Genomic DNA, 17,234 nt, shown 5'->3' on the forward strand with positions numbered 1-17,234 from the left:
AGTGTCATCAAATACTTGGACAAGTACCAAGAGTGGGGCTAAAAAAACGTGCCTCCTTTCTGCCCTCCATAGATATTGGTCCCTGGAGTCGTTGACTTTCGGAATTTTTCTAAAATATTTTTTTACTTTCACATTCGGCTTTTTTCGTCGTTTTTCTGACGTTTCATATAATCCTATTATTAGAGAACAATGCTTTAACTTCAAAACAGACACCCAATATCTGAGTATATAAAATTACTTCAAAAAAAATAAAATCTGATTAGGTTTTTTTATTTTTTATTTTTCGTTTATTCCTTGATTTATCCATCCTGTTTTTGAATTTGTTTGTATCAATTAGAGATATGGGCACAGCTATTTGATCCTCTTGAAAATTAAGCTCAAATATCCGGCATTTTGAGCCATAATCCGTAAACGTTTAGGAGATTTCTGTATAATGCAAAAAAACATCCAAAGTAATAGAGTCCTACAATTATGAATTAGCATAGATTTTCCCTTAAAAGAAAGGATGATTTAATCCACAACAATTGAAAAATATAATAATTTATCACCAAAATAATATTGAAAATTTGAAGTATGAAATCGAAACTGATATATATATATATATATAGATGTGCGTTCAAATTCAAATGAATATATCCGGGATGTCACGTCACGCAAAATATCGTGACTTTTATTACGTGACTTCCAACCGCTAATAGCTATCGTGACAAAGAAAATAAACCACAAAATTCATTGGTTTTTTTTTTTTTTTTTTTTTTTTTTTTTGAGTCTTCATTACTTATCAAATTTTAATCTTCGCATAATTCAACAGAGAAAAAATATTTTTATTTGGTCTCGCTAAAGGCATTGCAGCCAATATTTTTTTGATATTTTTGACATGTCAAACTATCAATGTGATTTACCTCTTTATTCAAAACGAGAATTAGACAAAATATCTACAAAATCTTTGAATAAACAAAGACAGTTTAAATAATGACATTTTCTATTAGAATGGAGAATTTGGGGATTTAGAAATTGGAACTGAAAAATAAGGGGAAATCGGTCAAAAATCGAACAAAACTGTTTGAGTTAATTTAGAATTTTCGTCTCTAAGAATTATACTTTTGTCCTGGCATTAACGTTGAACTCTGCTCTGAATAGTAAATAGAATATTGTAGCTTAGCATATCATTAGGGTTTGTTTCTTTCTTCTCTATTGATATCAACAGGTGGAAGAGATATAGATAGGCAACAGGTGTTAGTAAAACTATGCCATAAATAAATTGCTTCCAAAAACCTTCACCATAACGATGATGAGAAAAATATATCGAAAAAATAGAAATCATTTGCGCCGTAAATTCAAAGCTAGCGAAAAACGTAGTTCATTCGAGAGAGAACCATCACAAAAAGCTTCATTTTGTCATTGTTTTTCTTTTCTTTTTCTTTTCTTTTATGTAATACTTCTCACTGAGCATGCGCTTCAAGAAATCGTCTTATGTCGTCTTGGCAACCAGTCGCTTAATGAAAAAATTTTCAATCAAGGAGGCGTTTCCGCCATAAATTCACTGAATGAGTTTCAAAAATGAGCCATTTCTTGTTTTAAACAAAATTGGACAAAGTTTAGTCTCATTTTAGATAAATGTTGCTTTTGTTTCGACGCGTTAAATATAATTTAGACGTCTGTGTTTAACACCAGCTGCAACTGGAAGGTTTTTCGATTCATTTTTGACAATCTGCTGCCATAATTCAACAAGTCAGTCAAAGTGCACCTAAGATAAAATTTAGAAATCTGGCTTCCAAAGTCGAAAACTCCTCTGTTACCCTATAATTCCAATAACCTAAAATTGACAATATACTCTTAGTTCCCTTTGAAAGATTTTTCGTATTTCAACTTCAACACGCCAGGGAGGCAAATATGTTTTTCTAGCGACTTTATTAATTTCTTTGTTCTGTTGCCTCCATAAAAATATCCCGCTGGTCTAGTAAGTCTTTTCATGAATAACCAAGGTTGTTTTCCAATGATTCAGTTCGATAGTGCCACAGATTGCTCCTGTCCCGACACGTAGGCAAAAATTCTCAAACTTACAGTAAGCACACTTCGAGTTATTGTCACTTTTTTACAATACTGACATACCATAAATCATCCCCTGAGCCAATTTCTATCGATAAAAACGGCTAAATTACGTACCTAAGATGGAAAACACAATAAAATGGCGCCAAAATTATTTACGTGTAGGCTCAAGATGGACTGAAAGAATGAAAAACTAATAAAAAATATCTGTCTTCTTAGGTAGTGATCGGAGCAGAAGAGGACGAAGTTGATTGATTGGGGGAAGGGGATAGAATTTCATCGATGAATAGGGCGAGGACCAAAAGCTGAAAAAAAAGATTTTGGATATCGAATTGCCAGTGTTTATGTATATTTTTGCTCTCAAAAATAAAAATAAAGAATGTAATACATTGCAGGACAGCCTCCTGAGTCTCTCAGTGTGTGCTGAAGTCCTCTAAATGAAGTTCTGCTGTTACATATTTAATAAGTTGCAACAGGTCCTAATAAGTAATCCCTAAGTAAGTCCTATGAATTTTTAATAGATTTATCTCGAGAGCTAAATAAAGCAGAATGTGTGCTTTTCCACCCGTAAATTTCATAATCAGCTAGATTCTCATAAATGCATATAAAAACTACATTTTATATCGGGGAAAACTTAGCCTTTCAAAAGCAAAATGAAAAACATTACTAAGTTGGCTAAAATCACGAAAATACTGACTGCACATTGGCAATTGTCCATCTTTTTCTTCCTGGATTCGTGTAAAATATTTCGAGCCAAAGAAAATAAGGCAAACTCTTTACAAAATATATTCTTTTCCTTGGAAATCTTTCGTTTATGTGCTGTTTTGGTAGAGAAATGTATCAGAAAAACGAAAATTAAGTCAACGAGAGGTACCGACAATTCAAAGTCATACCGTCCTTTGTATTTTAGCAATTTATAATTAGGACTGTGAGCTGAATAATTTATTAGTTGAACTGGTACCAGATAAAGCTTTCTACTTAATTGATTATAAACAGCAACAGGTAGAACTGCGAAAAGACAACGGGGAAAAATAAGATTTACAAAATAAAATTCTGAAATCCTGGAATAGCCCAAGATAGGTTGTTCCAAATGAGTTGTTATAACTTCGGGCTGAGTTCAATTTGGCTCGTTTTTCGTTCTTTTTTTAGTTTTGTTTACAAGCTACCTGTTGCTTCATTTAATTCGGTATTATTTTGCTTTGGATATTTGGCAAAACTTCCAAATTGTAGTTAATTATGAATAGGCTGAAAGGGGGAAATGTTTACAGGCCACAAGCAATGGGTCAGTGAAGCTCAAAACTAATTTATCTGCTCGCCCAACCTGTTGCTTCCAGTTCATTATTTACTCCTGAAATTTATACCTCAAAATCGTAAAAAGGTAGAAAACTTTTCATATGTTATTTTTGGGTATTTACGTTACGTAAATCAGGTACGTTAGGTAAATCATCTTTAAAATGTGAGATTTTTGCTTATTTTTTCCAACAAGATGGTAAGGGGTGACGGTTACATCACCTTGGCCAAGTGCCATTGCGGCTTAGAAGTTTTTTCCGCCACCAGACTCACTAACACGTGACCACCATTTTGTTTAGCTGACCTTCAAAACAAGTCCCTGTTGTGTCGATAATAGGCAGACAAAAGTGCCATTATGGCCAAGGTTGTCTCAAGTCTTTGACTGTACTCCAGGCGTGTGCCAAACTCGTGCAATCACTCTTCGAAACAATGGCCTCCTCGTGTAGTACTCGGAAGAAAAAGAATCGATTCTTTGAGACGGTCTGTTCTGCAGTTATTATATTATTGCATACCTGCTGAGATTTTAACAGGTATTTTATAGTGACTGGAGTTAACAGACTTCTGTAGTCTTGTGTTTTCTATACCGATAATAACCAAAAACAAAAGAAAACAAAAAACAAAAGAAATCCAAGTTTGAATTTTGAAGTTTAGAAGTAGCGAGACGTTTGTTTTTCATGCAAATAATTTTTCTAAACTCTGCATAGAGCCTTATGGTTATTTTTTCACTTTAAAACGTAAGATTTCTCATAATTTTGTGTCTATTCAGCATGAAAATGACTTGTAAACAAATGTGCACTAACTGTCAGATTTAATTTTCCGATATAACTTTGGCATAAAGTCCATAATTGAATGGTTGAATTGAAAGGTCAAAATCCCATGCAACTGTTAAAAAACCCATGTAAATTTTACATGAGTCAAGTTCATCTACTAAAATGCAGCACATATCCACTTAATCAGACTTTATATACATTGGGGCAAGTTAAATTTAGGAAGTTTGAAAAAGCGCGCTAAATCTGAGTGAAACAAAAGGCGCTGTTTTTTGGCGCCATCGTGCGCGTGCCATTCCACAAAGCAAAGCCCGCATGCCGGGCACTTTTAGCTACCGCTCATTTTTCAAATATTGCTATGAATTTAATCAGGTATTTATATCAAGTCCTAATCATGTGATAACCCACAATTTACATGGCTCAAAAAAAGACCGCTTTAAGAAATATTTTTATTGAATGCGTTTACTTTATTTTATATAACTTTTATATAAATTTTATATAAAATAAAACACACAGTACGGTATTAGTCACAACAAGAACACACTGAACTTGTTTCCCGGTAGTAATTTCAGATGTACTCAGACAGGTTAATCTGGTTTATAACTAGTCTTACTGTAAAATATTGCAGGATTGGAGGCTGGGCTTCAAATCTTGGTGCTGACCAAAAGAACGTGGGCTCTGGGTACGATATTATATGGGCTTGGTTGGACTTTTCTTTAAGCACTGAGGGAGGAGAGGTTGAGATGGGTTTTAAGCTTTTAAAACGTGATTTAGGATCGAGAGGTATACCTATTTTTCAAAATGCTGATATATTTTTTAAAGGTTTAAGATTTTTTTACTTCAGAAATCAATGTCTATTATCGAGATAAGTCTCCAAACTCTTCTTGTCAAAATTGTCGTTTATTGTTTGTCCATGATGACTGTAGCGGATAGACATCCATTGTTACAAGCCTCGGTTTCGTGTACGATTACTTCATGATACAACCAAGTGGAAGGGTAATGAATAACAGGCTTGGTTTGTGATTGCATGTTGCGTTTTGAGAAAAAGACTACATCCCGGGCGTAGAGTGCGTTTCACGGGCCCCTCACAGCCTAAATTACATACATTTACTGTATTTTATGGTGTCACTCATCGCCCGCGATGTAGCTTTTATTCGCATCTCGAGTAATTCCAGTGAAAACCATTTGGAAGCCATTTTTTTCGATTCGTAACACTAAAATTATGGAAAAGCATAAAGAGTAGATTCCGTATGACCGTAAAAATACAGACTAATCAGTCCTATACTCAATTTTCGTTCGCTAAAACAAGCAGAAGAATTCGTTTTCCCGCGTGCGACTTTACAGCTTGTCGAAGTCGATAGAAAGCTGAGTCCTGGACTAAATAAGGTACAGACGGGCCGTGATCTTAACGGTGTATCGACAATACCCTGGCTTAACGGGGACCGTGTGATTCGACGATAGCGCTGCAAAAAAAGTTGAGTAAAAAGAATTTTATCGATACCATGCGGATCAAAGTCAATGCACGGCTAAAACAGAGCCGGATCGCGTTGGATTTTACCATGTGGGTCTACTCCGCCCTCGACCTCGACCCTCGGAATGCCAGAATAAAATGTAACACTACATTGTGACCTTAGAGTGAGCCGCATTTGATCCTGAAATTAGCCGTACGTTCGAGCTTGACTTGAGCCAATAATTTTTCATAGCAGTCGAGATAACGAACAAACTCAATTTAAGTTTTTGTATTTACACATGCACTTATTTCAAAAAATGCTGCTTTGTATTTATATATCTAAGTTTTGATTTTACTTCACAAATAAATTACTATAAGTATGCATGCATTTGACCTAGTATCAGCATTTATATACTTTTATTCATTATATTTGGATAAACAGTTAATATTGTAAAGCGTTATTGGTCATTTATTTTAAAATTGGCGTTACTATTAAGAATTAAAGTATTATTCATTATATATTTTGCCGAGGTGGCTCAGGGGACAACAGCACTTAATTTGGTATTAACTCTAAAGCCCGGTTTTCACGAGCGACGCAAGCACAAGCGCAAGCATAAAAGCGAAAGCATAAGAGGCCTTATTTCATTGTGAAAATTGTCAAACGCCAGCATAAGCACAAGCAAAAACACAGGGATCAAAATTTTCCTTTTCGTTGTGCTTGCGCTTATGCTTGCGTTTGACAATTTTCACGATGAAATAAAGCCCCGTTTACACTAGCGATTTTTGCCGCGATTTTTGCGGCGATTTTTGCTGCGATGTTTTTGCGAATTTGTCCATAATAGATAATGGTAAAGAATTTACTTGTAAAGTTTTTTTCAGGATACCAAGATTTTCCTAGACGAGTGTCTCTTTTGAAGGATGAGACCAAAGATTTAATATTTCCGAAAATTGCAGCAAAAATCGCCGCAAAAATCGCCAGTGTAAACGGAATTTTTAAGGCCTCTTATGCTTGCGCTTTTATGCTTGTGCTTGCGCTTGCGTCGCTTGTGAAAACCAGGCTTAATTTAAAAGCCCCCTGAACCCCTTCATTCTATAAACAGGGTTTCTCAGTACCCTCTGATAATGGCCCATGTAGTTTTCCTGATTTGGACTTTTTTTAATTATTTTTTAACGTGCTTTTTGAACAAGAGGCTTTAGTCTTGACACTGCATGTCGTTCAATTTTTTTCTCAAACTTGTTGTTAGTCTGCTTCGTCCTTGTTGATGACTGTAGCGCTTAGAAATCCATCCTAATTACCCTTGGTTTCATGTACGATTACTTCATGATACAACCAACTGGAAGGATAAAGAAAAACAGGCTTGGCTTGTGACTGAATGGTGCGTTTTGAAGAAAAGACTACAGCACGGGCGTAGAGTGCGTTTCACGGCCCCCTCACAGCTCAATTTACATACATTTACTGTATTTTATGTGGTCACTCATTGCCCGCGATGTAGCTTTTATTCGCATCTCGAGTAATTCCAGTAAAAACCATTTGGAAGCCACTCTTTTCGATTCGTAACACTAAAATTATGGAACAATAATAAAGAGTAGATTCTGTATGACCGTGAAAATATGAAGATCCCAACTAATCCACTCCTGGACTCAATCTCTGTCCCATAAAACAAGATGAAAATGTATTTCCCCGCGCGCGAATTTTCAGCTTGTCCGAGCAAAAAATAGTATTCCTGGAATTAAACTGGATGCCATGCCACATTCTTATTGTCACTGGTGTTTGGGCAATATTTTAGTGTAGCGTGGATTGTGTGATTCGATGAAAAAAGGGAAATAACTAACTATTCTGATTTTCGATACTATACATAGAAATCGTGTTCGGATAGTCCTTATAATTTTATCGATATACATGTGGATCAATAATGTCACTTCGCAGCCTAAACAGAGATCGCCTTATAGCATGTTTGGTCTGGTTTTTCGGAATGTTTTTCAATGTGTCGAGTACTTAGCGTCAGGTTTTGGCCTCCAAATGTCCAATTGTGGTACCCAGTACCTTGGGGGAGAGGAGGTATGTTGAGAGGGGTGATACTTTTGATGCTCGTAAAACCATTTCTTTTACGACAAAAAAAAAAAAAAAAAAAAAAAAACACAAAACAAATTACACCATTGACATCTATTTCATTTGCTCTTTTAGAATTTGTAACTTTTTGCCTCAAAATCCAAAATTGTGGAAAATTCAGATCTGGATTGACTCCTTGGATCGGACTTTTCTTAGGTGGAGTGTGGGATCGAGAAAGAATATTGGTTTAGTATTTCAACATAAAATCACGGTGAAAAGTCTAACAATACTAGAAAATTAACTTTAACGAAGTTAATTTTCGAAAAAAATGAAAAAAATGGTTTTTATGAAAAGGAAACGGTTATGGGTACTCAGTGAGAATCTGTAAGTTTATTTTTTTTAATTAAGCTATTTCTTTTCATCTTTACCAACAAGAAATCAAAAAAGACGTTCGAAAACTCCTCACTTGTCGTCCTGCCAGATAACAGAAGCTAAAACAGAAAATAAAGCGGCGTACAGTTACCAAAGATATAACTAATACCGCAAGAAAGTGTTTATTCCAAAGGGATGGATATTCCGTACAGTATCCCTGCATCAATCCTATTCAAGAGAAGATAGAAAACGTGAGTAGTGATTTTTATTTCTGTCCAGTAACATATATGTATGTATGTATGTATGTGTTTATTCTTGACTATTTAAAAGTATGGAATTCCTGTGGTGCGACGAAGGTCAGGATACCATAGGGAACCCAACCCCTTTATTACAATTGTCGTGATTCAACTTATAATCAATTACGCCTATGGACTGGCGTCTTTACTCTTGCTTAAGTCAAGACCTATGTTAATTGTTTTGCTAGAATGGAATATCATATCCAATGAAGGGACCTTAGTGAAGCTTATAATGACCTCCAAAAGTAGTAATAAAACGTAATGGACGAATATTGGGAGTTGATTATAAGCTTCGAGGGTCCTTTCACTAGATGTGAACTAAGCGTGCTGAGACCGTGAGGGAGCTATTTTTTCACATCCATTGAAAGGACCTTTTTAAATTCGAAAAGCTATGTATTTTGGCAAACGTAGAACAAGAAATAATTCAGCAAATGAAAATTGATAGTTCAAAAAACTTAAGGAAAGAATATGGTTCAAGAAATGATTAGTAGCGGCAAAGGTCCTTTCACTGGATGTGAACTAAGCGTGCTGAAACCGTGAGGGAGCTACTTTTTCCCATCCAATTTTCTATTTACAAAACTTATATTTCATTTGGTAAACTCAATACAAAACAAATAAATAATAAAAAAATAAAACCGATCAAAAGGAAATTAATGGACGAATTTGTTTCAAGAGTTGATTAGGAGCGTCAAAGATCCTTTCACTGGATGTGAACTAAGAGCGAGACAGTGATGGACGGCGACTTTTTCACATCCTTTGAAGGGAGATCTTTTTATAATCTAAAAGTTCTATATATTTTGGGTCAACTCAAAATAAAAATAAAACTAAAAGAAGCTTTTTAAAAAAGAATCCAAATGGACTAATATCATGGTTACCTTTAGCAGTTGATCAGTAGTGTCAAAGGTCCTTTCACTGAATGTGAACTAAGCGTGCTGCGAACCGTGAGGGAGCTACTTTTTCACATCCAATTTTCCATTTACAAAACTTATATTTCATTTGGTAAACTCCATACAAAACAAATAAATAATAAAAAAATAAAACCGATCAAAAGGAAATTAATGGACGAATTTGTATCAAGAGTTGATTAGGAACGTCGAAGATCCTTTCACTGGATGTGAACTAAGAGTGAGACAGTAAGGGACGGCGACTTTTTCACATCCATTGAAGGGAGATCTTTTTATAATCTAAAAGTTCTATATATTTTGGGTCAACTCAAAATAAAAATAAAACTAAAAGAAGCTTTTTAAAAAAGAATCCAAATGGACTAATATCATGGTTACCTTTAGCAGTTGATTAGTAGTGTCAAAGGTCCTTTCACTGGATGTGAACTAATAAGCGTGCTGCGACCGTGAGGGAGCTACTTTTTCACATCCAATTTTCCATTTACAAAACTTATATTTCATTTGGTAAACTCAATACAAAACAAATAAGTAATAAAAAAATAAAACCGATCAATAGAAAATTAATGGACGAATTTGGTTCAACGCTTGACTTAGAGTTTCAAATGTCCTTTTACTGGATGTGAACTAAGCAGCGTGCTGAGACCGTGAGGGAGCTATCTTTTCACATCCATTGAAAGAACCTTTTTCAATTCGAAAAGCTATGTATTTTGGCAAACGTAGAACAAAAATTAAATCAGCTAATGAAAATTGATAGTTAAAAAAACTTAATGAACGAATATGGTTCAAGAGTTGATTAGGAACGTCAAAGATCTTTTCACTGGATGTGAACTAAGAGTGAGACAGTGACGGACGGCGACTTTTTCACATCCATTGAAGGGAGATTTTTTATAATCCAAATGTTCTATATATTTTGGGTGAACTCAAAATATTAAAAAAAAAAAAAGAGAAACCAAATGGATGAATAACATGGTTACCTTTAGCAGTTGATTAGGAGCTTCAAAGGTCCTTTCACTGGATGTGAACTAAGCGTCGTGCTACTTTTTCACATCCATCGAAAGGACCTTTTTTATGATCGAAAAATTATATGTTTCAATCGAATCTCAAACAAAGGATGAATAAATGTATAGACTAGCTTTCGGGCGCTAAACAAGTGTCCTGCAGATTTTAAGTTTTTTCCATATTTTGTCTCGAATTTGGAGAGTAGCGCGTTTTCTCAGAGTAGACCTTTTCTCAATTAAAAGAAATTCAGGTCAATCTAACGGTATTCTTTCATAGCCTTTTTCTCTTCTTAATAGATTAGTTTGATCTGATATATTAAAATAATTCAGGAACAAAAGTTTGTTTTAGCCGGTGTAATGCTTAGGCCACCCATCCAAATACTAACCTTCCCTTTACGGGCTTGACTTGGTTTCTTCTTCGATGCCCAAGTTTATCCCACTGAGCCACGGTCCTCTACGAATCAGCATAACAATAGCCGTGAAAACAATGCACCAGATAGACTAGACTTTTTAACATCAAATTTTTAACCGATTCCGTGCGTGGCAGAGATGCAAGGGATTAGCCGATATGGTCTGGGGGCCGGCTGGTCTCTCCCCTGATGCTTCGGCTAGAACATTTTCTTGCGTAATTCGTGCACCCAAGGGCAGAAGGATTTAATCGCCGTCAGGTCCGAAGTCCATACGACGCCTCAGCTCTGCGGATGTCTCGGGGGTATGGCACCTTGGAATCGATTTTTTATTTTTTTAAATTCTGTTGTGGACTCGCCTTTTGAAAGATTTTTTTTCTTTTTTTCTCCCGCATTTAATAAATTTTAAGAATCTTTTTTTTTCCGCAAACGGTTTATCCAATCTCCCCATAGCTTTTCTTTTTCTTTTTGCTTTGTAGAACCATTAAAATAAAGGTAAAGTCAAACCTACACGCTAATCCAACAGCAGTGCATGTTCTTTCAATTTGTACAGTTCGTGCTAGGTTTCCACAGCCACAAGCCCAATGTTATTTTAGAAATTAGATCGACAGAAAGCGTCCTCTGAAGCGTGTGAAGGGGTTCCGAGTAGCCGGGGTTTCACAAAGATCACAACACTCAAAAGGAAACCAAATTAAGTAGGCTTATTTTTCTTTTAGATATTACATCCACAGAAGGTGTCCTACTGATGCGCGTGAATGAAAGCGGAGTAAAAGCCGGTTCAGAACACTCTAAAGTATTCCAAAGATGCCTATTTTTCTCTTAGATATTACATCGATAGAACTTGTCGTCCCTCTGCAGCATGTGAAGGAAAGCAAAGTAGCCGAACTAGTGGTAACCGACCGTCCTTTTGAAGCGTGTGAACTAGTGCTAACCGACCGTCCTTTTGAAGCGTGTGAACTAGTGTTAACCGACCGTCCTTTTGAAGCGTGTGAACTAGTGATTTTATCCTGAATTTCTTACCTTCTTTTGTTTAATTAAGATCAAAAGAAGGTTTAGACAAAAGAAGGTGAGAAATTCGGGATAAAATCGTATGCGCAGTGGAATCGATTTTTAATTATGAAAGGGCTTTTTGTTGTGTGATACAACTCATAATCAATTACGCCTATGGACTGGCGTCTTTACCTTTATCAAATCAAGGCATATGTTAATTATTTTGCTAGAATGGAATATCATATTCAATGAATCCACCTTTGAAACTTCTCATCAACTCCAAAAGTAGTTGTAAAACGTAATGGACGAATATTGGCTTACGGCAGTTGATTAGCAACTTGAATGGTTCTTTCACTGGATGTGAACTAAGCGTGCTGAGACCGTGAGGGAGCTACTTTTTTAAATCCAATTATTCCATTTAGAAAATCTATATCTCATTTGGTAAACTCAATACAAAACAAAAAAATAATTAAGAAAAAATCCGATCAATAGAAAATTAATGGACGAATTTGGTTCAACGGTTGACTTAGAGTTTCAAAGGTCCTTTCACTGGATGTGAACTAAGAGTGACAGTGACGGACGGCGACTTTTTCACATCCTTTGAAGGGAGATCTTTTTATAATCTAAAAGTTCTATATATTTTGGGTCAACTCAAAATAAAAATTAAAGTAAAAGAAGCTTTTTAAAAAAGAAACCAAATGGACGAATATCATGGTTACCTTTAGCAGTTGATTTGGAGCATCAAATGTCCTTTCACTGGATGTGAACTAAGCGGCGTGCTGCGACCGTGAGGGAGCTACTCCAAATTTTCCAATTACAAAACTTATATCTCATTTGGTAATCTCAATACAAAACAATTAAATCATGAAAAAATAAAACCGACCAAAATTAAATAATGGATAACCAAGTTAAGAATATAAAGGGAACTTGGTTATTTTGACTTAATTTTTATTTCCCCAATAACCAAGTTAAGAACGTACATAGGGGACCTGGTTATCATGGCTTCAATTTTAGTTCTCCAATGACTTGCCCTTACAATTGGTAGGATAACATAGGTAACTACCATCTAGAAGGACAATTCAATTGTGAGAGCAATCTTTTTTTCTTTCCATCGGTAGGATATCATAGGTCAATAACATCTAGAAGGCCAATTCATTTTTCCGAGCAATCTTTGTTCTTTCAACCTGTTAACAGTTAGAAATACATTCTCATCACCCTCGGTTTCGTGTACGATTGCTTCATGTTACAACCAACTGGAAGGATAAAGAATAACAGGCTTGGCTTGTGATTAAATGGTGTGTTTTGAGGAAAAGACTACATCCCGGGCGTAGAGTGCATCTCACGGCCCCCTCACATCTCAATTTACATACATTTACTGTATTTTATAGGTGTCCCTCTCCGCCCGTGATGTAGCCTTCCTTGGTATCTTGATTCGGCTTCACTTTCACAACCATTTGGAAGGCATTTTTTCAATTCCTATCACTTCTAGCATGAAAAAACTATCAATGGTAGATTCTATATGACAGTGAAAAACTCAAGGTACAAAGGAATTCAGCCCTGGACTCACTTGCTATCCATTGTGACAAGTTGAAAAAAATGTTTCTCCGCGTTCGACTTTTCAACTTCTCGGAGTTGACAGAAAGTTAATTAGTCTGGGACTAGACTACGTAAATATTTGCCATGGTGTGATGTTAGAGGTGTATGAACGCCCGCCAATAAATGGTAGTTACAGAATATTGCGATCATAAGTATGATAAAAGCCATGTTAGGGTACAATGAAAATCGAAGTCAGCGTTAAACAGTGACCGCATTACATTCTAGCCTTTTGGTGGTTTTACGCGGGGAGGAAATTCGGCTGAAAACCAAGACAACGTGATTTATTCTGAGTATCTCACTGGAATCTGAAGATGACTTCCGCTCAGGTTGTCGAAACGTTAGTCACCACCAATAACAGTCTTTCTCAAGACTACACTCAGCCGGACGATCACATTTCACAACGATCTTCATCCTGGGTTCAAACTATTTACTCTTATTCTGAGTATCCGTTACTTGAATACACCTCAACCTGATTTCTCTCATTTCATTCTTTTATCAAATGACCATATTTAAGAGTATCCTTTTTCAGATCACCATATTTAAGGGTATCCTTGACCATATTTAATGATATCCTTGACCATATTTAAGCGGGTGTCCTTGACCATATTTAAGGGTATCCTTGACCATATTTAAGCGGGTGTCCTTGACCATATTTAAGGGTATCCTTGACCATATTTAATGATATCCTTGACCATATTTAAGCGGGTGTCCTTGACCATATTTAAGGGTATCCTTGACTGCATTTAAGGGTATCCTTGACCATATCATAAGAGTATCCTTGACCATATTTAAGGGTATCCTTGACCATATTTAAGGGTGTCCTTGACCATATTGAAGATTATCCTTGACCATATTTAAGGGTATCCTTGACCATATTTAAGGGTATCCATTTTTCAAATGACCATATTTAAGAGTATTCTTTTTTCAAATCACAATTTGTAAGAGTATCCTTTTTCTAATTCCATTTTAAGGTGACTGTCTACTTTTGAACGTTCGATTTAAGCCCATGATGTGCACACGCTTGAAACTCGCTGAAAAATCTACGAGATTTTATGGGAGAACCACATTGAATACAGAGAATATCGAGAGGGCAGAACCCTCGACTCTCTCTCTTGACTCTCTACTTTTTAATAGCTTATTTAAAAAAACTCTTAAAAATCCAGGTTATATCGATTTTTTTTAGAAAATGAAAAAATGTATTATAGTACCTAGTACCTTTGAGAGGTGGGTGTGTTGTATAGGCTTACAAGTGGCTTGCGGGTCCATACTTTTGATGCTCGTAAAACCATTACTTTTACGACCAAAACAAAACAAATTAGACCATTGACACCTATTTCACTTGCACTTTTAGAATTTGTTCCATTTTGCCTCAAAATCCAAAATTGTGGAAAATCAGAACCTGGATTCACTCCTTGGATCGGACTTTTCTTAGGTGGAGTGTCGGAACAAGGAAATTTTTTTATCCTTGTATTTCGACTTGAAATCGTATTAAAAGGTCTAATATTACTAGAAACATTATTTTAACGCAGTTATTTTTGAAGATTAATGATAAATTAGGTTATATGAGAAGGATACTTTAAGGGGTACTCGGGGAGAATCTGTAAATTTATTCCCCTTATTTTCTCATCTCTTTTCTTCTTTATCAAACAAGGAATCGAAAGAGACGTTCGAAATCTCCTCGCTTGTGTTCCTGCCAGATGACAAGCTAAAACAGAAAATAGAGCGGCGTAACTACCATAATTACAGCAAAAGCTAACTCTTGTCCAAACGAATGGAGATTCTGTACCGTATCCCCGAATCGATCGATGCTATTCAAGTGAAAACAGAAAACGTGAGTAGTGATTTTTATGTGTGTTCAAAAATATATATTTATAATGTGCGTTTATTGTTTACTATTTAAAAGTATGGACTGCCTGTGTTGCGAGGATGGTGAAGATACCACAGGAAGCCCATTTTTCTGATTCATATTAGAAACCAGATCGTAACTTTACACCTTTGACTACTGAATTCCTTGGTACATTAAGGCCCTTCTTATCTAGATAGTGAACAACTTTGATAAGCATACTTTTCTTTTTCGGAATCCAAAACTCAAATGTTTTGGTCAACACAATATGTTATATTATTTTTTGCGGGTTTCCTGTTGTATACTCTTGGTCAGCGGCATACCCATGAAAACAAAATGGCGGACGAGTCGAAGAAACTTGAAGAAGCAAAAGGAGAGATTTCCAAGGCTTTACCCTTCAGTAACAACGACAAAGACATCATAGACAGGCATATTAATGTTTCTTCTGTTAAGACAGATTCTCTTGATAAGCTGAAGGATATATATGAAATAGAAAAGACCGTTGAAATCATCTCGAAACACAACTACGAAAACGTGAGTTTATCAAAAATGATTATCCATTAAAGTCCATTGGTTTCATTTATTGCTAAATTGTTGAATGAGTTACTTTAAAGATCGTTTATATAAGTACAGGATAGTGGTTTGAAAGGGAATAAGGAGTTATAGTTTATAGCAAAATATTTTAGAGGGGAGGGGATTGGGGAGGGGAGGGGAGGGAGGATGAACCAGTAGTACGCTTCACATCAGTATTAGGGTAGGAATACGAATAATATAATTTATTATATGACCGTGAATCTTAGAGCCTGGACACTAGCAAATTGAGCAATCTGATTGGATAGATCGCATCGCGGACTGGTCTAGATTCTCTGGTATTAACCGGTCGGATCGCATATTAATCTTACAGCAAAAACATTTTGTCCTTTTCAATGAAAAGTGGTCATATAATAAAACTCTTATCAACCGAGCTTGGTCAGTCTGTACGGGATAATCTTGACCTCGGTCGGGTACAGATCTCGGTCAAGATTATCCCGTACAGACCTCCTGCTTGGTTAATAAGATCTAAATATTAATAAAATAAATACAAACTATACAATTCAAATAAATGATTGAAAAATTTTTTTTAAAAATTTAAAACGATTCTCCTATTTCATTTCTCTTACTCAATCTTATTTTGCTTGCCTTGACCAATGCACTTGCCTATCCATGGTTTTCACGTCAGCCATGTTGGAGGAATTTAACAAAAGAATTGTCAATGAATGCTTTTGTTATATCCTCCAACAAGGCCACCATGTCTTTTGTTATTTAATTCTCTTGGGAATGGTTGAAAACCATCAATTGGATGCTTGATCCTTGGCCGTAGTTTCCCTTATTCTTTTTGCATCAGCATACCCCTTCTCCAAGATATTGTCCAGTATTACATCGATTCTTATATCTTGTTTTAGGTTGCTTTGCAGTTCCCAGATTCACTCCTGTCAGACTCATCATCAGTCGCCTCCTTACTGGAAAAACAAACAAATGCCAGGATATATGTATTAGCTGATACATCTTATGGAAGGTAGGTGAACTCTCTAACACCACAATTCAAGATAAACACTCTAACACAGGGAACCCAAGGGGAGAGTGTACATAGCAAGCAAGGTATTTAAAGTGCCTATCACCCTTTTTTTTTTTACTTTTTTATATCCAAATATAAGCTATTCTAAGAAACGTGTCGAAAGAATTTTTTGATTCTGACCCTTCTTTCTATTTTTTTCGAGCGGTCAAAAGTGCGAAAATAGGCATTTCTTTGACTCTGGCCGCGTAAAATGATAACCTAGAGGACTGGGCTGTGACGTAAGAGGAGTAAGTTGGGTTTAGATGTTTCCTCATTCTCTCTAGATTTCACTGGTATTTATGACCAATTTGCCGTTTATACGCTTTCAAAAGACCTCATTTTTCTGGTTAGAGGATGTTAATTACTTCAGACTTCAAGAATGATATTATTTTTGAATTATTTTAAGAAAAAGAAAAGCAGCGAGAAGTTAAACGCAACCTAGGGAAAACCTCATATTAGGCTGTCACGCTCAGAATCAAGTGTAATAAATTAGCTTCAAAAACTTATAGATTTCACATACAGTAATTCTGAGCACTACATGTACCTACACCCTTTAAGTCATAAATTTTTTAGCATTATTCTTATTAATATCTGATGTATTTATGGATGAATATGTGAGTCCGTGCCGCG

At 35.8% G+C, this 17,234-nt stretch overlaps 1 protein-coding gene across 1 annotated transcript; it reads left to right on the plus strand.

Moving 5' to 3' along the window:
* Positions 1-15,300: 15,300 nt before the first annotated feature.
* On the plus strand, positions 15,301-16,569 carry LOC116293504 (2-(3-amino-3-carboxypropyl)histidine synthase subunit 2). The gene is made up of 2 exons (XM_031700935.2): positions 15,301-15,544; positions 16,453-16,569. The coding sequence occupies exons 1-2, from the start codon at positions 15,347-15,349 to the stop codon at positions 16,567-16,569; spliced, it is 315 nt and encodes a 104-aa protein (XP_031556795.2). The 5' UTR covers positions 15,301-15,346.
* The last annotated feature ends 665 nt before the right edge of the window (positions 16,570-17,234 follow it).

This window comes from Actinia tenebrosa, unplaced genomic scaffold, assembly GCF_029948245.1.
Source record: "Actinia tenebrosa isolate PJP-AT-01 unplaced genomic scaffold, QUT_ActTen_1.0 PGA_scaffold14__42_contigs__length_11649687, whole genome shotgun sequence".
Taxonomy (NCBI): domain Eukaryota; kingdom Metazoa; phylum Cnidaria; class Anthozoa; order Actiniaria; family Actiniidae; genus Actinia; species Actinia tenebrosa.

Coding starts and splice junctions, on each gene's coding strand:
- LOC116293504 (XM_031700935.2), top strand. CDS start 15,347: ATGGCGGACGAGTCGAAGAAACTTGAAGAAGCAAAAGGAGAGATTTCC. Junction 15,545..16,452: donor CGAAACACAACTACGAAAAC/GTGAGTTTATCA, acceptor ATCTTGTTTTAG/GTTGCTTTGCAGTTCCCAGA.